This window comes from Syngnathus leptorhynchus, chromosome 15 (genome assembly GCF_054491065.1).
Source record: "Syngnathus leptorhynchus isolate UIUO chromosome 15, UIUO_Slep, whole genome shotgun sequence".
In the NCBI taxonomy this organism is placed as follows: domain Eukaryota; kingdom Metazoa; phylum Chordata; class Actinopteri; order Syngnathiformes; family Syngnathidae; genus Syngnathus; species Syngnathus leptorhynchus.
Window position 1 is genome coordinate 10,020,716 of NC_141209.1, and position 24,094 is coordinate 10,044,809.

At 51.7% G+C, this 24,094-nt stretch overlaps 1 protein-coding gene across 1 annotated transcript in view; it reads right to left on the reverse strand.

The window, feature by feature from the left end:
* Positions 1 to 5,412: 5,412 nt before the first annotated feature.
* The window catches only part of akap6 (A kinase (PRKA) anchor protein 6), a 30,786-nt gene continuing 12,104 nt past the window's right edge, over positions 5,413 to 24,094 (reverse strand). The window contains 9 exon segments of the mRNA XM_085931768.1: positions 5,413 to 6,117; positions 7,052 to 7,111; positions 7,895 to 8,845; positions 9,113 to 11,434; positions 13,681 to 13,860; positions 13,926 to 14,009; positions 15,199 to 15,363; positions 18,092 to 18,194; positions 18,468 to 18,583. Of these exon segments, the coding sequence (XP_085787894.1) occupies positions 6,085 to 6,117; positions 7,052 to 7,111; positions 7,895 to 8,845; positions 9,113 to 11,434; positions 13,681 to 13,860; positions 13,926 to 14,009; positions 15,199 to 15,363; positions 18,092 to 18,194; positions 18,468 to 18,583 (4,014 nt within the window). The 3' untranslated portion in view covers positions 5,413 to 6,084.

A 24,094-nucleotide genomic window follows, 5' to 3' on the forward strand; every position in this document is an offset into this window, starting at 1 on the left:
CGAACTTTGCTGACACTCGCACCTCCTTCGATCAACAACCGTGCACTTGCCTCGAACCGTTTGCAAAGCGGCGAGTGGAGCCTAAACGTGATTGCACAGGTGCACCGCAACTCGAGTTCTGCGGGTGCTCGGCAGTTCGGCAAGCAGCGTCGCGGCCTTAATTTAGAAAAAGAGCCACAGGTCACCTGCAGCCGGTTGCCCGCCTACCTTTGCTGGTAGCCCGACAGTCCCTGCAAGCTCTGCGGGCTTCCCTTGGTCGCCCCCGGCACCGGCATGCACCCCACCGGGACTCCGCCGTCACCCCCGGCGGCACCAGCCGACGCCGTCACCTGCACACTGAAGTCTGGGAAGATCCGGATCATGGTGCCTGCCGCCTTGGAACAAGGGGCGAGCGAGCACACAACCGCCGCCTTCGCTTCTCTCGATCTTCTTCTTCAAAGTTCCTACGGAGCTGTGGAAGTCCGGATCATGGTCACGGTCCCAGAACAAGCGATGAAGAGGATAAAAGTGCCTTAGAGAATGAAGGAGCGACAAATGATGACCGAGGGGCTACAAATGTTCCGGTTGCTGTAGTTGTTGTCGTCTCGTGGTCCGGCCCGCGTCTGTGTTTACATGCCGACGGAAACAGCTGGTGTGCAGCCATCCTCCCTGCCGAGTGGCCGCCGGTCCGTCCGCAAGATGCGAGCGGCGCCAATACGCGGGAGCTCTGCAGCGCGACGATACGTCGATGTTGTGCACGCCCGCGCGCGCGCGCGCGCTCATGTGCGCGTATGTGTGACGGAATGTCGTGCACGCGCGCTCAGAGAGAGAGAGCGCCAGTGATGACGCTGCTGGTTCACGTGCAGCCAAGATTGACCCGAAGCCTTTAGTCTAATTTTGAAAAGGTCACCACGGGAACGAGACCAATTAAATAGCTTTGTTGGAGTTATGTCATGCGAAAGTCATGTGGCGAGCATGTCACAGGTGATCGATGTAGCACGTATACCACGTGACGTATGGAAGTCGTGAATCATACAAGGACGGAACCAAGTCACGTAGAGGAGTGGGTGTACTTTAAACCGTTTCTCTGAACTCTAGTGCAGTCACTATAAAACGAGGGGCGTGATTTGAAATAAGCGCCACCTTTGAGGTGGCTTATGCTTTGTTGGCCAAAATGTCCTTGTCCGATTTCCGGTGCTTCTGCGCAAAGTCAACTCCATGTGACAAACACTAAACGGCGGATTCCAAAACGGCATGAAACAAATCGAAGCGGCACCTAAGAGTCGAGCGCATTTGTCAGGCTGGAACGTGCATGCAAGAAGCGGATTCGACAGCTTGCGTTCAAAAAGGAAAACCTTCCAAACTTTGTTGCCATCACTCACACACGTTGATCTCACCGCGCAATCATGAAAAAAAACAAAAACAAATTGATGCCACTGCAATCGCCTGCAAGCGGACAATGAAGATGTCCAAAGGCGTTACCGTGACGACAAGGACGAGCGGGAGGGGCGTCACGTTGAATCAAGCGCCGGCTTAATATTTGATGAACATTTGGCCACTCGGACGCTTGATGGATGAGGTCGGCCGGCCGGGGGTCAAAGTTGTGAGCGGAGCCCGACTCGCTTTCCCGCCGCCGTAATGAAAGCCCGGACGTGAGAGCGACGCCTGCGCGACCGCGAGTGATGAATGAACTGCTCTCGACAATTACGCACGGAGCCGGGTGACGCGCGCGCACGCACGCACGCGAGCTCGCATATCTTTGGTGCTCATGCAAATGATTGATAATGGACATTAACTCATGTCGTTATCTCTGTTGTAGCCCACAGGCACACAGACTCACGAGTCTTCAAATATTGACACACCCTTCAAAATGCTGCGTTCTAAGCAACCCAATTGGGAGTAAAAGTTAGAACCAATTTCTAAGGTTGTTTTTTATCAAACAACCCATTTTTGGTACAGAAGAACCCAACAAACTGGGTTTTTTGGGACCCAACTCCATGGGCCGCTACAATTTTTAAACTAGCACTGTACACACACACACACACACACACACACACATTCACACACACACATTCACACACAGACACGCACACACAATGAGACCCACTTTACCAAACTTGCCACGACACACACGCTCACACGTGCACGCACACTTTCAATTTGCAAGTGATTGATAATAGACATCAATTTATGTCTGTCTCCGTCTCTCGGTCTTTGTAGCGCGCGGGCGCACACACGTGCGTGTGTGCACAGGCTCTCTCAGTCGCGCATAGGCGGCATGATGATTGATGGCGCCGTCACGGTGTTGCTCGGACGGCGCCGTCATCTTCATTTAGCGTTTTTTTTTTGGCCTTTCGGACGCCGCGCTGCACCTCGCCATCTTTGCATCAAATTGTTTTTAAATGTCTTCGGATGGCTGCTCGGACCAATTAATTACAATCATGACGATGCGCCGGAGGGCCAGACAATGGCCGCCCCTCGCGCAAACGTAGTCAACTGATGTTTTTTTTTCCAGACGCAACAGTGTCGAGACAGTGTGAATGAAACGCTCACCTCAGAGTGCTCCAAAAGGGTGTGCAGAGAACATGAACTCTGACCTTGTGTCCAGCTGAGTCGGCAGCCTGTCGGTGCGCCGCAGGCCAGGACGAAGTCCACTTGTCCGTGGCGTCGGCTGGCAAGGCAAACGCTTGAGGACGAGTTGAAAAATAACACAAAGGCAGATGTGTGAGTCCGTTAGCTGAGGAGCATCATTTGTAAACATTTGCGCTAACGGTAAAACTAAGGGTAACGACTAATATTAACATGTGAGACAAGATCCTTCCCGCCTTCAATCTACTTCATGTTCTCTCTCTGTCTCTGTCCATCCATCTACCAGTCGTCTGCCTGTCTGTCTGCCCCTCTGTCCGTCCACCATTGTGTCTGTCAGTTGGTCCGTCCATGTTGGTCAACGTTGGCAGGCGACTCGCATGAGAATCCTTTAGCAGACAGCTAACATGAGTGCACACAAGTGAGCCGCTCATATAGGCCAGTGCTAGTAAGTATTTAACATGGACAAATATTAGCCACCTTAACTCACATGACTGAACTGCAGGAAAGAGCTCGCATTTCAAGCAGCTAATATTTGCAGCCAAAAATGAGCGCATAAGAGAGAACCTCAGCAAACAGCTGACTTTACTACACCAAATGTTAGCAAGTAGCATCTATTAGTAATCAGTAGAAGATACGAAGACATTTTGGCCGATGCTGAGGATCTCACATCAGCAAACAACAACCAACATTTATGAGATGACGCCGCAAGCCTAATAAAGTGCATCAGCAATGCGAAGCTAACATAGGTAGATGCTAACGGGGTTTGGAAAGACTTGCTTATGTGTAAGGACAATGAGGTCATTGGACTTCCAGAATGCTGAAAGATAAGCTGAAGCAAGTCACATACATGTTCAAGACAGAAAATGGAGGGTGGAAAATGGTCCTGCCCCTGCTACTTTTTCCCTCACTTCCTGTTTGAAACCACCTGTGACAACTGCTCCTGTTTGTGTATCAATGAAGCTAATTGTGTCGCGTTTTTTTGAAGCCATCCCAAAACAGCAGCAAAGCAATCTATGTGCACATTTGAATGCAAAGCAAACTTCATGAGGGGCCAAACACAAGTAGGCCATGCATGTGAAAATGCGCATGACCGTGGCTGGCATGACGGTCCTCTTGGCATGTCCGAGGATTTGTTACCAAGAGGAAGTCCTCTGTTCCAATTACAGGGGAATCACACTCCTCAGCCTCCCTGGTAAGGTCTATTCAGGGGTGCTGGAGAGGAGGATCCGTCGGGAGGTCGAACCTCGGATTCAGGAGGAGCAGTGTGGCTTTTGTCCTGGCCGTGGAACAGTGGACCAGCTCTACACCCTCGGCAGGATCCTCGAGGGTGCATGGGAGTTCGCCCAACCAGTCCACATGTGTTTTGTGGACTTGGAGAAGGCGTTCGACCGTGTCCCTCGGGAGGTTCTCTGGTGGGTGCTTCGGGAGTACGGGGTGCCGAGCCAACTGATAAGGGCGGTTCGGTCCCTGTATCACCGATGCCAGAGTTTGGTCCGCATTTCCGGCAGTAAGTCGGATTCGTTCCCAGTGAGGGTTGGACTCCGCCAAGGCTGCCCTTTGTCACCGATTCTGTTCATAATTTTTACGGACAGAATTTCTAGGCGCAGCCGAGGCGTTGAGGGGGTCCGGTTTGGGGACCTCAGCATCGCGTCACTGCTTTTTGCAGATGACGTGGTGCTGTTGGCTTCTTCAGTCCGTGATCTCCAGCTCTCACTGGAGCGGTTCGCAGCCGAGTGTGAAGCGGTCGGGATGAGGGTCAGCACCTCCAAATCCGAGTCCATGGTCCTCGGTCGGAAAAGGGTGGAATGCCCTCTCCGGATCGGGGATGAGATCCTGCCCCAAGTGGAGGAGTTCAAGTATCTTGGGGTCTTGTTCACGAGTGAGGGCAGGATGGAGCGCGAGACCGGTCCGTCGTGGTGAAGAGAAAGCTGAGCCAAATGGCAAAGCTCTCGATTTACCGGTCGATCTACGCTACTACCCTCACTTATGGTAACGAGCTATAGGTCGTGACCGAAAGAACGAGATCCAGGATACAAGCGGCTGAAATGAGTTTCCTCCACAGGGTGTCCGGGCTCTCCCTTAGAGATAGGGTGAGAAGCTCGGTCATCCGGGAGAGACTAGGAGTAGAGCCGCTGCTCCTCCACGTTGAGAGGAGCCAGATGAGGTGGCTCGGGCATCTCATCAGGATGCCTCCTGGACGCCTCCCTGGGGAGGTGTTCCGGGCATGTCCCACCGGTAGGAGACCCCGGGGTCGACCCAGGACGCGCTGGAGAGACTACGTCTCTGGGCTGGCCTGGGAACGCCTTGGGATCCCCCGGGATGAGCTGGAGGAAGTGGCTGGGGAGAGGGAGGTCTGGGAGTCCCTCCTAAAGCTGCTGCCCCCGCAACGCGACCCTGGATAAGCGGAAGAAGATGAAGAAGATGAAGTCCATTTTGCTCTGTCCTTCAATTGGGACACTGTTAAAATACGCATCAAACACGTCTTTTATCATCATCCACCCATTTTCTGAACCACTTTACCCCCACAAGGGCCGCGAGTTTGCTGGAGCCTATCCCATCATTCCCATCATCGTCATCACCATTCTCATCATCATCACCATCCTGGTGGCGACCTCATGACGAGGATGGAAAACGTCCAACCACGGCGCGAGGAGGCGGCAAAGTGGATGTGATTGAGGACAGGACAAGAATATTTGCAGTTAAGCCAGAGTTGATGAATCGATTTTTATCTTAATTGGCATGGTGTCGAGCGTTGCGTGACAGGGAGCCCCCAAAAAACCACAAACGGCGAGTGATGACAATTGCGAGTGTTTATTGAGGATGCGCATCGCCAAGCACGTCTCTCCCGGGTTGTTGAGGAACCTTTGTTTTGTTTCTCCGCAAACTTTTACCAAGGCTCGGGGTCCCGACACACACCACACAAACAAAAGAAGGCCACCCATCGCGCCAGTTCCGTGCAGAACACAAAAAAAAGAAGTGCGGCGGTCCCGAGCAGATTGTACGTCGGGACCTACAGAGCAAAACATACACGCAAGTAGCATTGCACCTTGACAAAAGTCCAGCCTCCTCCCGATGGTGGCTAAAAAGGTAGCAAGGCACAAACAGAATCAAACGCGTTTTGATCTTCTTCCAAGCAAAACGCAAAAACATTAAAGCAAGCCCCGCGCAACCAGGCCACGGCCACCGCTGGCGTTGCATAGACAAAGCAAATCACCTTTTGACACTCAACTTTCAGCTTTTCCTACAAAATGAATGCTCGCGTTGGTCGCGCGCACGTGTTTGCGTGTGCTCTTTGTTGTGGACGTGTCGTAAACGTGTGCGTGTGTGTTGCATGTGTGTGCACTGTTAGTGCATTTATTTCGGTGTGTTTGTGAGCGTCTTGCAGGCGGCCATTTTGTTTATTCAGCTGCGTTCCCGAGCTCATTGCCGAAGCATCTTCTCTTTAAATTGGCTCTTTGTTCATCTTCTTCAACTTTTGTCTTCCTCTTGTTCGTCTCAGTCGCACGCCGGTTGTTCTCACGGACGGATCCGGATGCTCGGGGGCCCGGTCTGGATGGGAGAAGAAAGAAGAAGAATCCTATACTATATTTTTCTGGCTGCGAGGCAAATTGTGAACAACAACGAGTCCAAAAAAAACACAAAACAAAAAATCTGCTCCCTGCGAGGTGTGGAAACTAGCGTGCTACTTTCCTGAGCTTGCGGGTGGTATTTTGCATTGTGTGATAACATGAAGCTTGTGGAGCTCAACCTCTTCTCTGCTGCTGCTGCTCGCGTGTGTGTGATTTCTGCTCTTTTGTGTGAAACCTTCTGAGTATCAGTGGATGATGAAACCTGAGCGCACTTGCGTACACACGCTCGCATGCGCGTACACGCTTAAAGGCCTATTGCTGTCTGGGTCACAGAGCGCATCCTGAGCCACATTCACCATTGCTTTCACCAAATGATTCCCGAGCGCGGCACCGCTGCTGCTCACTGCTCCCCTCTCTCTCCCCCAGGGCAGGGGATGGATCAAAATCACATGGGGATGGGTTAAATGCAGAGGACAAATTTCACCACACCCAGATGTGTGTGTGACGATGATCATTGGGACTTTTAACTTTGACTTTAATTGAGCCTGTCTGTGTGTGCGTGAATAGGTGGGTAAGACCCGATGGGGGTCGGCAGCACATTTATGTGTGTGTGCGTGGGTGGGTGTGTGTGCGTGTGGAGACAACGTGCAGTTGTTGGGCTGTCAGAGCGGAACTCGAATGCCCTGCCCTGAGGGGTTGCGTGTGTGCGCGCCTGCGTGTGTTGTACGCAGCACTGAGGTTTGCTTGGCTCCAGAGGCACCCAGAGGCCAGCCGCACACGCACACACATTCACAACTCCAGTCTTTGTTCTTTGCTTTCTGCTATATACCGCGGCTCCCGCTTCCGTCTTGGGTAACTTGTTGATACAAGTGTTACCCAAGACGGACGGATCGGCGCTGTCGTTTGCAACCTACTCGGATCGGCCGATCCAGGACTTGGCTCCGCCCCCGTGTGGCTTGATTGACAGCGCTCGCCTGCCAGAGAAAGAAAAGCCATTGCTATAATTTATTGGTTTGCTGTATTTCAAACCATGCCACTGTTACTCGAGCCGTTCCGCTCAAACCTTGATTGTTTTGCTTTTTGTGTGACAAATCGGCAAATGAAAGGCAACGGTGCACCATTTTTGGGAGAGGCTCATTGTTATGCGAGCAGACAAAGAAGCAAAAGCGCTAACGGTGGCTCAAGTGCGGTGCTAGCTAGGCTGCTTGCCGATTTGCATGAGGAAATAGAAAAACGAGACAGAAAAAAGTGCTAATTCAAGGCTGATGAATCCTTATCAAATGCGACTGATGGTAATTATGCTGATGTTGTTCCCTGGACCTGAAAGTGAGACGTCTGCAAATCCCACCTTGCATTAACACCTCGGAGGGACGCTGGGTGGGGGTGAATGAGAGGAGGAAGCATACGCAATCTAAATCAAGCTTGAATAAAAGTCAGATAGAGAGCACGGTCTACTTTGCAGAAAATCTGCGTACGTTCATTGAAATGCTGGTGGGGGGGAATGAATCCCAATATGTTGTTAATGCTTTTCTATGAAACAGGGAAAGGCGTCACAGTACTTCCCATCTTCTTGCATTCCAGCCTCGCCCCCTCCCCCACCTCCACTTTTCGACACGCAGTGATATACAGCATGCTCGTTTTAATCAAAGGTGTGTAGGGTGCAAGAGGAGAGCCAGGTGTGTGGACCACATGGCCAGTTGGGCTCAGATTAACGCAACAGAGCAGACTTGCGAGCATGGGATCTTTGTCCAACCGACCTGGTTCTTCTTGGCCGCGAGCGATGCGCTCTTCTTCACGTCCAGCCGCCTCCATGTCCCTGCCGGCCTGTTTTGGGGCCACTCGCTGCTGTTGCGATTGTAGGCCTCCCCCCGCCTCCCCGCCGCCCTATCAGGCTCTTTGATCAGCCTGCAGTTAATTTTGGTATTAATTTGCGCAGAGGCGGTGGGGGCGGGCGGCTCTTTTGAGGGATTTGTCGCGGAGCCACTGACACTTATCTTGGTCATTACGGCGCCAATATTGGATTGAAGCCTTTTAGTATCTGCCAAACACTGGGCCGGCAAGGAGTCTATTGGGGCAACACGCGCCCGGGGATTAAGATAAGGGGACGCCTCATTACGAGGCGCTTCCGACATACGGCGGCCCGCGAGGCGCCGGGCCCCCTCCGGCCTGGCTTCACCCGGGACAGCTTCCTCGGCGTCTCCGAGACCTGTCTCCTCTGGAAAGCCTCCGTGTGGACGTAATTTGCCGGGCGGCGAGCCCCACTGGATCTTTGACAAGGAGCGGTGAGAAGCCTCCAGTTGGGCCAAGACCCTACTCTGGCTCTCCTCGGGCGAGTGTTTGGGGATCTGCCGTTTGGAGCCTAGGGCCGGAGCGGATGTGACCCCCTCCTGGGGGCATGGGAGCTGCACCTCCCTCTCCGGGAAGGCCCTTGCTTTGTCGGTGGGCGGCAAGCTGTAGCAGAGCGGCGGGCCCAGGTAGGCCTCCTCTGTGCAGGCTGGGACAAGCGTTTCCTCACTCGGGCTGGGTGGCGGGGAGGAGGTGGGGCTGGCGGCACCTGTGGGGATGAGGTAAGGCGCGGGCGCGGTGGCGCTGCCGTCCTCGGCGCAGCGAGTGAGCTCACCGCAGTCGCTGTCGTGGGACGAGAGCGACAGGTAGGCGTAGAAGTCGCCTTTGCGCAAGCACAAGGGCCGATGGGAATGTTGCGCCACCTGCAGCCGACACACAAGGATGCAAAGGTCACGACGAGTGACACACAGAAAGCCATCTCAATTGTGGGCAAATTATCGCTACCCGTCAAACAACAAAAAAGGCGGTGAGCAAAATTCCTTCATTATTCATGTTCTATTTCAAAATGTTTTTACTCATGACGATTTTCTAGTCTTATTGTGTATTTTAGAACTCTGAATTTTTAATTATTGATATATTTGGTCCTTGATTTATGATTTGATAAAGTTTGTATTTTATGTGTCCGTTACCTTTTCTCTTATGTGCTGGAAGGAGGCGGGGCTTAGTTCGACGTCTGACTTCCCGATGGTCTGCATTAGCTCTCGTCCGGGAATCTCTTTGCTCTGGCGGGCCTCTGAAGTCAAGTCCAAGATTTTCATGACAAAGTCGTGAACGGCCTCCTCGGAGGAGGGCGGGGAGGGCAAGGAGAGCAGGGAGGGCCAGCAGCACGAAGGAGTGTGTGAGTTTTTGCTGGGGTGGCAGGAATGCTTGTCCCGGAGTTTGCTCCTGCTCTCTTCCGTCACCAGCGAGAAGAACTTGAACTTCTCCTGGATGGTTATGGCCTTCCTGTCGGTGGAGAAGGAGGCACTCTGGCAGGGTAACTCACCCATAAGCTGTCCTTCGAAGGAGGAGGCGCCAGCGGGCGGCAGATACTCGCAAGTTGGTGAAGAAGGAAGCTCTTTGGCTGCTGAGAAGGTAAAGGAGTCCCTGACGAGTTGGACAGCTACTCCTCTCGAGGTGTGAGACTCTGCTCGCACATTGAGAGGCTCGCCTCTTTTGGTGAACACAACGGACTCTTCTCGCAGGAGCTCGTCATCCGCATCTTTAGCTTCCAAGGCGCCGTGCTCCACGTTGCCGTTCTCCACATCATCCGCAAACTGGCTCATGAAGCGCCTCCGGTTCGCCTCCTCTTGGTGGTCTCGCTTGGTGGAGTTCAGGGGATGTCCTTGCTCAGGGTTGCTCCCACACTGGAGTTCATCCCATAGTCCAAATTCAGTCTTTGAAGCAGGAGGAGGTCGCCTGCATGGCTGGAGCTCCTTCTTCATGTCGTCCAAGCCCAACACGTAGGCCTCCTCGGCAGCCAACTCGTCATCCCGGTCTTCGTCCTTGAATGAGGCGAGCATCAGCCTCTCCTCCTCCTCCTCCTCTAGGACTCCCATCTCCTCCTCGGTGAGGGTGGAGGAGGACAGGAGGTCGCCGTCGTCCTCGTCGTCGTCGGAGCAGGAGACATTGACCACCATGCTCAGACTAACGGCATCCACCTCCTCTCGGTGGCCGCTTCTCCCGTAGGAGTTCTGCTTGCTGGTCCCCTCTGGAAGGAGGTTCCTGCGCTTGGGGAGCACGGTGAGCGAGGCAGAGTTGTCGTGAACAAGCGACGGTAGAACCTCGCAGGAACCTCGCGAGCGTCGGCCCCCCAGCCAAGGGGATGCGAGCGTCTGGCTGCCGAGCGTCTGGCTGCCGAGAGTCTGGCTGCCGAGTGTCTGGGTGACGAGTGTCAACTCTGAAACACTGAGATTCATCTTGGTGGCTGGCGGGCTTTGAATGTTCTCCAGACGCTTCAGGAGATCCAGAGTTCTCCTGCTCAGCTCTCCCGAAAACAGCTGTCCTCGCACTCTGCTGCCAAGACGATGGCAGTTCTCATCTCCGGTACAGCGCGGGTCAAGGCCGGTGTCGGCATCCAGGCTGCTGTGGCCGTCCGGGCTGGTGTTGGCCTGCAGGCCAAAGTCGGTGTGCAGGACGGAGGCGGCGTCCAGGCGGGTGTGGCCGTCCAGGCTGCGGCCAAGGCCAAACAGGCCGCTCTCCAGGGAGGCGCTGCGATGGAGGTGCTCTTTGGAGGGGAACAGTTCATGGCCTGGCAACAGGAGGGACTCCAGAGTAGAACCTGGAGACCAGAGGGGACTGGTGCTTGGCTGGCGGGGCCCGGTGACTAACCCGGTTGCACTTGGCTCCAAGCCACCCAACTCCTCACCATCGTCTTTCTCGAGCTCTGCTTCTTGTGCAGCTCGTTGGGCTCTCCGCTCCTCTCGGTGCAGCATGGGTGCGGTAGACGCGTTCACACCCTCTTTTTTGAGAAGTCGGCGGCACGGTACGGTCTCGACGTCTCCAGCGTCGCTAACAATGCCGCTTTCGCTGCCAGAACGACGGCCGTCGTTGGCCCTTTCCCTCTCAGTTCTCCTCTCGCCACCTCGCTCGCCCAGGAGGTCTGGCTCACCCGGCGTCAGTCTGCCCAGGAGGGACTCCATAGACGAGAAGGTGGAGTCCTTGCTCAGGCTCCTGTGAAATGTGCGTTGCTTCCTCTCGGTCGTTTCCGGAAGCCTGTCCCACTCCACAGTGTGAAGGCCATACACCTGGTAGACCGCTGTTTGAGGAGGGACGTTTGTTGTCATGCCGGCCTCCTTGTGCGTCAGAGATTCCGCCACAGCCAGATCGGTCTCGTCCCATTCCCACGAGTCGTCGGGAGCTGAGGCTGCCGGGGGAAGAGCCCGGTGGGGAGGAGATTGGTGGGGACAAGCTTGGTGGGGAGGAGCTCGGAGGGGATTCGATGGGCCTGCTTCCACAGAGTTCCCCGGGACCTGAAGACGAGACAAAAGAATACCGTTTCCAATTCAGACGAGACAAAGACAAAAGGATTTAGTGTCCAATTCAGATGAGACAAATTTGAAGTGATGCAACATTCCTGGACGAGGTCACCTCATTACAATTGTATCATTTAGAATACAATCGAAAACGTGGGACTCACTCCAGAAGTAAATATCTTCACATTTGTGTTCATAAAATAACTGGTGACTTGACTCAATATGATAATTTGTTGTTGTTTCAGTTTCATATGTAGCCTTTTCATTTGCTTCATTAACCTTTATCAACTATAAATCGTACAAATAAAACAATGTGTTATTTTACTATTTTACTAAAACAATACAATTGATGCAACAGTTAAATATAAACAATTATATCTTTATGATTCAAATAAATACTTTTCAAATATGCTGCACAAGTGTTCAAATTATTCATTGACGCAATTGCTGGATAATTACAAAAATTAAAATAATATAATTAAAGCAAGGGCGGCTCGGTGGTGCAGTGGGTAGCACGTCCGCCTCACCGTTAGGAGGGTGCGGGTTCGATTCCACCTCCGGCCCTCCCTGTGTGGAGTTTGCATGTTCTCCCCGTGTCCGCGGGGGTTTTCTCCGGGCACTCCGGTTTTCTCCCACATCCCAAAAACATGGCCGATAGGCCGATTGAGCACTCCAAATTGTCCCTAGGTGTGAGTGCGAGTGCGAATGGTTGTTCGTCTCTGTGTGCCCTGCCATTGGTTGGCAACCGGTTCAGGGTGTCCCCCGCCTACTTCCCGATGACGGCTGGGATAGGCTCCAGCACGCCCGCGACCCCCGTGGGGACTAAGCGGTTCAGAAAATGAATGCATAATTAAAGCAGGAAGACGATTGAATGTTTGCTGCCTAGCACAAAGAAGACCAAAGCGCTCCTTCGAATCAAGACGAAGATTCCAGTGTAGAACAGAGCCATGAATAATTCAGAGTGGACGTAAACATGCAACCAAAAATCTTCAGCGCGGCAAAATATGCTTAGACGCCAGAATTGTTCACTTGCACGGACATAATTATACAAATTGCTCCTCATCTTGTTAATATGAACGTGTGTGTGTGTGGGTGGGTGGGGTGAGCACATTAGGTATTCATAGCCTATTAATCTCCTAAAGCCGCCAGTGTGTACCGTATTTTCCAGACTATAAGACGCACCGGATTATAAAGGCACACCTTCAATGAACGGTCCATTTTAAAACTTTGTCCATATATAAGGCGCACTGGATTTTAAGGCCCATAAAATAGAAGCTATACTGCAACAAACTGAGGTTGACTAGGGTTGCGGTATGCATCCACTAGCCAATAACCAATGAGCCCTCTGTAAACAATCGCGTTTCTCAAACTATCTCCTATAAAATGATCAGAACTGACTAAAGTTCGATCTAGCGCATTGTTACGTACTGCTTACCTAAGTTTCCCTTCCATATCAATCCGTAAATTTACTCGAAACATTAACAGAGCAGCCTATTTTGACATGAAATAGCCTCGTGCGTATAGCAGCTATCACTATAGCCACCCGCAAACTCCAATGAGCCTCAGCAAAGTGTAAACAAGCGCGTTTCTCAAACCAGCACCTATAAAATGATCAGAACTGACTAAAGTTCGATCTAACACATTGGTATTGCTTACCTGTGTTTCCCTTCCATATCGATGATCAGAGCAGCCTATTTTGACATGAAATAGCCTCGTGCGTATAGCACCTATTATTATAGCATTAGCCACCTGTAAACTCCCATGCGCCTCAGCTCGCAGACTCCCATGAGCCTCGGCAAAGTGTAAACAATCGCGCTTCTCAAACGAGCTCCTATAAAATGATCGGAATTGACTCCCGTTTGTTAGCTTAGCGCCGTCCTTGCTAGCTCACTGTCGTTATTCATCGTCTGCAACACCAAAGCGCTGAGCGAGGTCGCCAAATAGATTCCGAAGCTAAAGGCTTGTCACGTTTTTTCAGGAAGTCACACCAATCCTGGCCTCGGCGAGGTCACGGCGTCCCCAAACCTGTATTTGTCATCCCCATTTGTCATCGGCCGTGCCGAGCGTTTAGAGAGGCCGTTTTCCAATTTGAAAGCTTCTTGCTCTTGGAAAAGCCTTTGGACGCATTAAGAAAAACGCGTTAAAAAGCTCCGGCGTGTGCACATTCTTACCGTGCGCAGCTCTCCCGCCGTGCGTGGCGTTCTTACTGTGCGCGGCTCTCCTGGCGTGCGTGGCATTCTTACCGTGTGCGGCTCTGGCTCTGCCAGCTCTCCCGGCGTGCGCGGCTCTCCGGGTAGCTCCCTCTTGAGTCTGTTGTGCCAGTGCAGCGTGTGCATGAGCACGGCCTCCCACCTCCGCTCCAGATTGATGGACAGCAGCTGCAGGGCCTGGCGCCGCCGCTCCGCCTCTGCCTCAGGCCCCGGCTGCGCAACAACCAATCAAACAGACGCAAAGGAGCAAGGTCCCGTCTGACATCGGAGGTACCCACCTGGTCCTGCCGGAGGAGCTTCTGGCAAAGCTTCAGAAGCCGTGAGACATCGCGTCGCCGGGCCCACACGTCCCAACACAAACTCTGCAGGAGACGAGAGACAGCCTATTTCAAAAAGACAACAAGCGATCTGCCCGCCGTCGTCGGCCCCGAAGACCTTGGCGTCGTTGTCATCGTTAGCGTCGTTGCAATAGCGGATGACGTCACCGTTTGTGCATCAAAAGCGGCGAGGGTGCAAAACGCCGCTGCTTCGTCACCACACTCGGCCCCAAGAACCAGATATTCGCTCATGAAGGAGAAATCGTTTGTTGGCGGCGGGATGCGCAATCACTCCACCCAGATAGTTGACTTCATCCATGCGCTAAGCGGCAACGATGACAATAATTGGGACGTTTCGACACACACGCATAACACGGGTCCCGGTGTGTGTGTGCGTGTGTGTGTGTGTGTACGCGCACGAGGGATTTAATTAAATTAATTCAATTAAGAGTTATCAGAGGGGGAGGGGCTCCTCTGGAATAAAAAAAAATGGCAGGCACACGCAATTCATCAGGTGATGCACGACAATTGCGATGATCTGCGCTGCACCAAAATTGGGATGGAAACAAACGGTTCAACTCCTTTTGGTCATCGTGTTTGCGTCAGAGCACTTTTGACTCGTCTCTGCTCCCTCTCATCTTTTTTGGCATCATAATATTTGTGTGTTTCCTAATTTGCATGCATGTTACACTTATTGACATACATAGATTGTGGGTGTGCGCCCAGGATCGCCAGGTGCTTGCTGCTGTTTGCCGTGTGACGCCAGATGATTAAAATCCCGTTACCGTTCCTACCTTCCTCCCGCCATACGTCCTTTGCCTTTGTTAAGGCCAGCACACGCACAAGATGCTCAGCACGCCACTGATGCCGCTGCCTAGCTTCATTTATTATTTATTGTTTACAAGACTAAAGTTGGTTTGTCTTGCACAACTTTGTTGGCTGCACTACCCCTCAGGAAATGTCAAAGATATTCGATATGGCTAAACATGGCGCAAGTCCATTGAACTTCAAGTCAATGCGTAATGAGCACAAAAGGAGGACAGAAGGGACCCGACAAGCGGGATGGACCACAGATAGCCCAAACATGGCAAGTGATCGCCAAGGACGCAGGACAGCACTAAGGAAGGAAGGGAGGTAGAAGTGAACGGAGGAAGGAAGGCAAGGAGGAAATAAAGACTGGAAGGTAGGAAGGCGGGACACAGGGAAACAAGCGTGAAGGGGAGGCCCCACCCACCTTGAAGCTGGCCAGCTGCTGGCGGGCGTGGTGTCGGGGCTGCCGCAGGCAGGAGTTGAAGATGAGCAGCTCAGCATGTCGCAGCCACGCCTTCAGCTCCTCGATGCTGGCCCGCAGATGCTCTGGGACATCCGAGCCCAGCGACAGCGGCGGTGAGTGCACCTTCTGCTTGTGAAGACAATGGTTTCCGTCAATCGTCATGACTGGCAAATGCCGACGTCACCACCATTTCAAGTGCAACTCAAAACATTACGTTTTCTCGTCCAGGCTAAAGCTAGCGTTGATGCTGTCGACAGTTCATGTTGTGCAAGCGCAACGTTTCATCTTCCTGGAACGTCGTTTGTCCGAGCAAAGCAAAGCCAAGCAACACACTTTTTGCTACGCCGCTCCCGGAATCGCAATAAATGCAAACAAACTGTTTATGTTCATTGAGAAAACCTTTTTTGTTTATGACATTTTTTTCATAGAAACCAGCCTGGACATTTCTCATGACGGGTTCGTCACAGTGAATCAAGGAACCAAGGAAGGAAAGAAGGAAGGAAGGAAGGAAGGAACGTGTGCAGGTAAACACGGTTGCCAATGTTTGTTTTGTCGCGTTTGCTCCGAATGGCGTCTCGCTCACGCCACCCATCCGCGTCAATTAATTTCAGCGCACACAGCTGGCGCCGTCTCATCACCGTGATGAAAGACGGCGGCGGCAGCGGCGTTTTGTTTCCCGGAAGAAACAAACAAAAAAAAAAAGTCTCCCGTGGAGTGTGCGGATGCTGTGGCGCCAAGCGCCATCTGTGCGTGTCTCATCTCCACCATTAGCGTTTGACAACGACGGAGGACGCCGGCAGTCCAACAGTCGCTCTTGCGCCTCTGGGAACAGATGCTGACTCAACGGCCCGCAATTTGGGCCTTCAGATCTCGGCTCACCATTGTATGGCTCACAATCGTGCGGCTACCGCCAGCGCTGCTCGCGGGCTGTCCGCCCTCACAGGGCATCTCACCTTCACCACATCAGACAAGAATGAGGTCCGCCTTGCCTTTGGCCTTTGGCCTTTGGCATTTGGCATTTGGCATTTGGCATTTGGCCCTGCCCTGCCCTGCCTTTGCCTTTGCCACCGTACATTAAACATTCTGCCTTTCCTGGGGTTGGGCTGTCTTTCTTCCTCCTCAATTTCAGTTTTCTTCCTCAACTCCATCCTTGCCTCCTTCCTTATCTTTGTCTCCAACCTTCCATCTTTTCTTTGCCTCCTCATTTTCGCTCCCACAACATCCTTCCTCCGTTGCATCCTTCCATTCTTCCCACCAGCTGCTCTTTGCAGTGTTGTTTTGCTCGGGTATCAGACAAAGATAACACAAGCAAAACCTAAAATGCCGTTTGAAATGTTGAGGAGACTAATGAAGGGAAAGACAATGCTAGCTGCTGCCTCCCGTGTGTGTGAGAAGGTCCCTTACCCCTTAAATCCCAAATTAATTGTGTGACATTTACATTTGCTGGATCATCTTAAACATCAAAGTGGGCAAACAACGCCCCAAGAAGAAGATGGGTTTTTTTTTTCTCCCACAATGCACTCGGGGCTTCGGAAGACACCTTGCCTTTTTCTTTTTGGCCCCTTTACTCGATTAAACTCAGGCAAGATTTGTAGGAGCATTCAAGAACCACAAAGTCGCTGGTGTCGACAACACGCACACACGCATGCACACAGTCCCCCCCCCCACCCCCACACTAGATGAAGTGCCTTGGTGCAAGCTCACAATTAACAGTCGTGTCGAACTCTGCCAAGAAACACACACTTGAAAATAAGGTTTTGTTGGCCCCCGGTGTTGCTATGGTTACGAGGTCGCATTCCCCCAGCATTTGAGGGGAACACAGCAAGGTTCTTTAATGGTCACACAGAGGGAACACACACGGTCAAAGCTCTTCTAAAGCATACCGGAAGACAAGCTTCAAGTGAGCCACACAAACATTGGTCTTGTCGGACATTAAAACTGTCAAATCCATCCATCCATCGCACCGCCATTCATCCATGACGAAACAAACAACGACTAATTTAATCATGGAAAAATGGAATCATGATTTGTAGTATGTTTTGGTTCATGAAAAAAAAGCAACACAAAGCTACACGGCTATGTCGCCGGCGCTACGTCACCTCGACGATGGCACCGGCAGTGAAAGATGAGCGAAGAGAGAATCTTAATAAGGCACGGCAAGGTTTGTCGGCCGCCGCCAAGACGTGCGACAAGACGGCGACCTTGCACCCGGCCGAGAGGACCATCAATATTTCAGTGGCGCAGTTGACGCATCAAAAATGGGAGATGGAAAAACAGATGAAGAACAATGGGCGGCGGCAGCGCCGGCAGCGGCGATCCCTCCCTCATGGAAAATTGATGCGTGGCATGAATATTCATACGCGGATGAATATTTGAGCTGGCCAGTCTCCTTTGGAGGAATTAGCTTCATCTTTACATTTATCAATAATTTGCAGGCCAGTTGAGTGTGTTGGACCATGAATTAGTCACGTCAAAGTTGGAGATGCGACAAGAAAGAATCTCAAACAAAATTGTGAAATGCAGGCGTATGTGTCTTTTTTGTGCGTCTCTCTCGTATGCATTCATTTTGCTGCATGCGTGTGCAGTACATGGGAAGGTCTCTTGTGTTCATTTGTTTTCTGATGGTCTTTCCGTTTTTTAAGAGTGTGTATTTGTGAATCTTTTCATTTGTGAGCATTCCTTTTTGTGTTTTTATCTTTCGCTATTTGTGCATTTGTTTTTGCACACGTGTTTTGATGTTTGATCTTCTGTCAGCTTATCAAACCAGTCGCTGTTGGCGGGTGTCATTTTGTTGGCCGTTCAACGTTCATTTGCCAACAGCAAGGGAGGAGGGGCGAGTGGATGGCGGTCTTACCCGCGGCAGATGCTGCTCCGACATGGGCGGCCGTGGGATGTCGCTGGCCGCGGCGTACGTGTCCGTCAGCAGCCCCTCGTAGGTGCGCTCAATGTCTTGCTGGCTGAAGGAGGGAAAACACACCTGACGTGGACCGACCAGAGAGGAGGCGTGTAACGGCGCGCTGGAATCGACTCTGAACAAAATGGCAAAGGGCGGCAAGACAAGTCTTTCTCTGGAGCCACTCAGCCTAAACGCTGTCAGACACGCACACATTCGTCCTCTCAGAAAAGTCAAGCACGACTTTGATGGATTTAGCATGTGCGCTCGCTCCCTCACCAATTTGGCTCAAGATATTATATGAGAAGGACTCACTCGGTGGGACTGGTTCACGTACCTGTCTGTGTGGCGCCCCCCACTGGCGGGCGAGGCGTAGCGCAGGCTGGCGAGCTTGGCAGCTAACTGCCGGAGGGAGTCTGGCTGGGCGTCGTGGTGACTGAAAATCAGCTCTGCCTGAGGCAAAGACAGAATTTGTGACTGTGAGCGGAGATCGCGACACTGTCGTTTTCTCAGTCGGATCTAAATGTTCTCGTTGAGCATGTTTAAAAAGTTTGGAGTAAAAAGCAATCAACATCTGGAACAGTGTGCCAGATTAGCCTCTATGATGGAGCTACAAAGGGTGCTGCGGCCTCATCCCGCATGCGAGCTGACATAAGTCAGGCGCACCGTTTGCGCCAATCGCATTCGGTGGAACAAATGAGCTCTGGTACGAGCAAGCGGCTGAGCGTGAAGAGCGCGAGCAGCAGTCTCCTTCACGCGCATCACGCCACAAATCCGGCCCACTCGCCGGCGCTCGCGTGTAATTGCGTACAAATTGTATGGAGATGAGCCCAGCGCAGACACGCCACCGTCGACGGCCGTCTCATCTACTTAGCGAAAGGATCCGGAAAGGTCATCCAATCTATGGAGGCGGAGTGCCTCAATCAGGGAGCTAATAAACAAAACGGCAGCATGCAATCATCTGCGGACATACAGAGAGTGGCGGCGAAAAAAAACAACCTGTGAGCCAGCTGACTTGCTCACGGCTCCTCACGATTGTAGTCTTTCCGACGATACGTGGAAGGATGGGGACGGCCGAGAGCAGAGCGCAAGATCGCAACGCGGCAAGGCGGCCGGCACCCTGCAATGTAGGCTTGCTCGCTTTTCGGGGCTTCATCTTGTTGACGTTCTACGGCCTCTGCCTTGTGGGTTCTGTATTGTTGATTGGGACAAGAGTTTTCTTCAAGCTTGTTGACCCTATATTATTAAAACTACATAGATTTTTGGCCCGAAATTGTTGGCCACAGATTGTTGGCCCTTGATTGTTAAAACTAGATTGTTGGCCCCAAATTGTTGGCCCTAGATTATTAAAACCTGATTGTTGGCCTGAGATTGCTGGCCCCAAATTGTTGGCCCTAGATTATTAAAACCTGATTGTTGGCCTGAGATTGTTGGCCCAACTGCCAACTGCCTCACAATCTTAAAGTTCAAAGACGCAAGTTGAAAAGGACAAAAAGGAAAAAAACGTGTTATGTTGGCCCGAGAGTTATGCTTATGTTTCTTGGTCCTGGCTTGTAGCCTGTTGCTACTCCAATAGGGAGATACTCCAATAAGAGGGTGTTTTTGTCTTGATAGAGCAGAGCGGTCGGTGGGTAATGATACAGGATCAATAATGGAAATGAGGGCGTAGCGCATGCAAATACACACACACGCTCACATCAATACTTTCATAGTAATAGTTGAATGTGTGAAGCTGTTGAATGAACGCTCCACTTTGACCTTCCTTTGACTACCTTTCCCTCCCACGTTGTGCCCAAAGAACTCCAACTCTCTCCTCATGAAGCAACACTTGTCAGGATGCAACTTCAGGCCAGCAGTGGAAATTCTTTGTAGTACCTGGCGTAGGGCCCCCAAAGCCGCCTTGAAAAAGTTCCCATGGACAAGAATGTCGTCCAGATAGACCAAACATTCCTGTCAGGGAATGCCAGCCAGCACCTTTTCCATAAGCCGCTCAAATGTAGCGGGTGCGTTCCACAGACCAAAACAGAGGACTCGGAACTGCCACATCCCTCTTCTGGTACAGAAAGCTGGTTTTGGCCGTGCCTCGGGGGCGAGAGGCACTTACCAATATCCGCTCTGCAGGTCCAGCGAGGAGAACCAGGATGACCCAGATACCAGGTCCAGGTTTTCATCAATGCGGGGCAGAGGGTAGGAGTCTTTCTTCGTCACACTGTTCAGGGGTCGATAATCCACGCAGAACGTCTTCTTCACTGACTTTTTCTTGGTAACCATGACGACCCTCATTGGCTATCAGATGGCTCGATGATGCCAGCCTTCAGCAGCTCAACCAGCTCAGTGGCCTAGTGGTAGAGTGTCTGCCCTGAGACTGGAAGGTTGTGGGTTCAAACCCCGGCCAGCCGGGTCATACCAAAGACTATAAAAATTGGACCCATTGCCTCCCTGCTTGGCACTCAGCATTAAAGGTTGGAATTAGGGAGTTAGATCACCAAATGATTCCCGAGCGCGACACCGCTGTCGCTCACTGCTCCCCTCTCTCTCTCCCAGGGCAGGGGATGGATCAACATCACATGGGAATTCGTTAAATACATTTCACCACACCCAGATGTGTGTGTGTGATGATGATCATTGGGACTTTAACTCTGTTCGAACTCCAGAGCTTTGGAATGCCCTACCAATGGATATTAGAACTACTACCTCAGTAGAAACATTTAAGACAAGACGTTTAAAGACACATTTGTATGATACGGCCTGTAATTAACCTGTAGTGGCCGATTTGGCTGGAGTTTGTTTTCGCTTCCTCTCCCCATCCCCCCACCCCTCCCCAGCTGGGGAGGTGGTTAGGTGACACCCAAGCTGACAGCGGCTATCTGGATTCTCATGGACCAATTCAGGATGAAGGAACTGCAGCGGATTACCCTCCTCGAAGAGGACAAGGCACCTCCGGCAGCTCTTCGCTTTGACTTGGACATCCACTTTTTCATGGATTTTACGTATTTGATGTGCCCTCTCTGCATCCATTGCAGCCTGGTGATCCTGAAAGGGGGATCCTTTCATCTGTGGTCCCTTCTCAAGGTTTCCCATTTTTCCCCTGGTAGGGTTTTTTTTTAGTTTTTCCTTGCCTTTTTGGGAGCTTAAGATCAGGAGAAGCGTTGAGAATAATTGTCAATTATTTGTCTATGTGAAGCACTTTCAGACTGCTTGTAATTTAGGGCTATACAAATAAACTTGACTTGACTTAACTTTAACAGTGAATGAATATGAGGGCCAGATGAACATGCACGCGCGCACCCACATGCATGTTTTGTTTCTTTTCTAAACAAACACATTATCACAAATATGCATATAAGCAAGGATGTCAATGGATGGATGGAAAGAACAAGATGGACGACCTTTGGTGTTCACTTGCAAGCTTCTCTTGTTGGCCTGTTTTTTAGCTTTGTTGGTGGCTAACCAGTTAGCCCACCTACATGGGTGTTGTCGGGTCAAACGTTAGGCCACCCACATGGGTGTTGTCAGGTCACGTTTGAGCTCGCCAGTCTTCAATGCGCTGCTGTTCCCCACGTGCTAAATGACCTGCTAGCATGTCACAAACACTCGCATACACACACATGCTTTGGGTTTCAGATGAAGTCGTGTCAGGTGTCGGCAAAGTGGCGTCGGTGGGTGTTCAGGGAGCGCTGCTGCAGCGCCTCCCATTAATGGAGCTAATTAACAGTAGCCAGCATGCTAATTAACATGCAAGCTAATTAGGAAATAATTATGACACACAAGACTGGAGAACTGGAGGAAACAAATGAGTGTGTGCGAGAGAGAACATGAAGGCTTTCCAACAAAATTGATCAAATGAATCCAAGCATCTGTTCTCCTCCATCCCTCCATCCAGAAAACCACGTGACACACACACTCTTCCAAAATAGTCAGGCAACATGAGGCGATCAGTTTGGAGACGTTACTTTCTCAAGTGTCGACGGATTAATTTGATTAAATGGCGAAGGTGCAGGGGGCGAGGCTTAGCTTGCTTTTGACGTTTCGGCGGTCAATTAAACTTCAAGACGATGGATGGGCCTTTCTTTTTGCTGTTCTCTGGGGCGGCGGCGCCGTCTTGGTCGCCTTCATCCTCGTCATAATCAAACTCGCCGGTCAAAGCGGAATAATTGTCAATGAATATTTAACAAGGATTCTGATGGAGCGATAGGCATCCTTCCCCCCTCGCTCTCGCAGCGTGGCCAGCGGTGCGTTGCGCTGGTGGTGGATTGTGTGTGTGTGTGTGGGGGGGGGGGGGGGGGGGGGCGTTATGATGAAGCACAGAATACACAATTGACAAGGAGCCTCACACATACAGTAGTAACCAGGCCGAGCTACGACAGGCTAGGCTAGGGAAGGCTAGGCGTAAGCGTACATTTTGTGTGGCAGTGACATTAAAATGAAGCAGGAGAGGTCGCCGGGCCAATCGCTGCTGAGGGGCCATCACTTCTGACATCCTCCACCAGAAGCTTATCCAGCTCGTGGTGCCTGCCTCCACCTGTCAGTGGATCACCAGCTTCCTGACCAACAGGAGGCAGCATGTGAGGCTGGGGACCATCACATCCGACACCCAGACCACCAAAACTGGCGCGCCCCAGGGGTGCGTCCTCTCCCCACTGCTCTTCTCTCTCTACACTAACGATTGCTCCTCAGGCGACTTTTCTGTGAAGCTCCTGAAGTATGCGGACGACACCACTCTCATCAGACTGATCTGGGACAGTGACGAGACTGCCTACAATCAGGAGGTGGAGCGGCTGGTCCACTGGTGCAGCTAAAACCACCTGAGGCTGAACCCGCTCAAGACCATGGAGATGACAGTGGACTTCAGCAGAGACCCTTCACCACTTCCACCCCTCACTAGCCACAGTAATACTACTCTCTCCACAGACACCTGAAATGGACCAGCCACATAGACTCTGTTCGGAAGAAGAGGCTGTACTTCAGGAAATTCATCCTGCCACAGGAGCTGCTGTCATCCAGTCTATCCTCTGCACCTCCATCACTGTCTTGTTTGGATGGGCCACCAGACAAGACAAGCACAGACTACAACGGACAATCAGGATGGCAAAAAAGATAATCGGGACCAACCTCCCATCTATCCAGGACTTGTACCTGTCCAGGACCAGGAAACGTGCAAGACATCTCTACAGAGCCTTCTCACCCAGGTCGCAGTCTGTTCAAACTACTCCCCTCCGGACGGCGTTACAGAGCACTGTACGCCAAAACCAGCAGACACAGACACAGCTTCTTCCCCCAGGCTGTCGCTCAGATGAACTCACACCACTCATAGAGTCTCAGAGTCATTGCTGTGCAATAACATCCTGCTCTCCACACCTTTTTTGAATTGTCTACACTGTTTGTACTCTGTCCTCTGCATCCATTGCAGCCTGGTCATCCTGGAAGAGGGATCCTCCCATCTGTGGTCTCTTCTCAAGGTTGGGAGTTTAAGATCAGGGGATGTTTGAGAATAAGTGTCAATTTTTGCACATGTCCTAAATGTTGTTCAGAGGCAAAGATGTACCGGAGTCAAATTCCTTGTTTTGCATGCTCAAACTTGGCAAATAAAGATTGATTCTGATTCTAAACGAGATGGTAACAGTTAGCGGAAGCAAAAATGATGAGGTGGCTTCTTGCGAGAGCCGGCTGGGCAGAATGGGCAAATAACACATCTCTTCGTTGGTGCGCTAGGTGAGGAATGGTCGCCAGATCCACAAACGGACCGCTCAGCGGTTACAGCCGAGACGCCTTTCGACAGACCGGTAGGTTGCTTTGTCAGTCGTTGCGCGCTTGGGTGGGTGGCGATGACGCCGCAGATCTCAATCAAATTCACCATCAGTCCTTTTTAGAGGAACTTGCTCACTTTTTTGTTTTACATTACTGATTGCTTCTTCAAAGCAACCAAAGATGCGATTGCCATTTGTCACTAGCAGATTGTCGGGG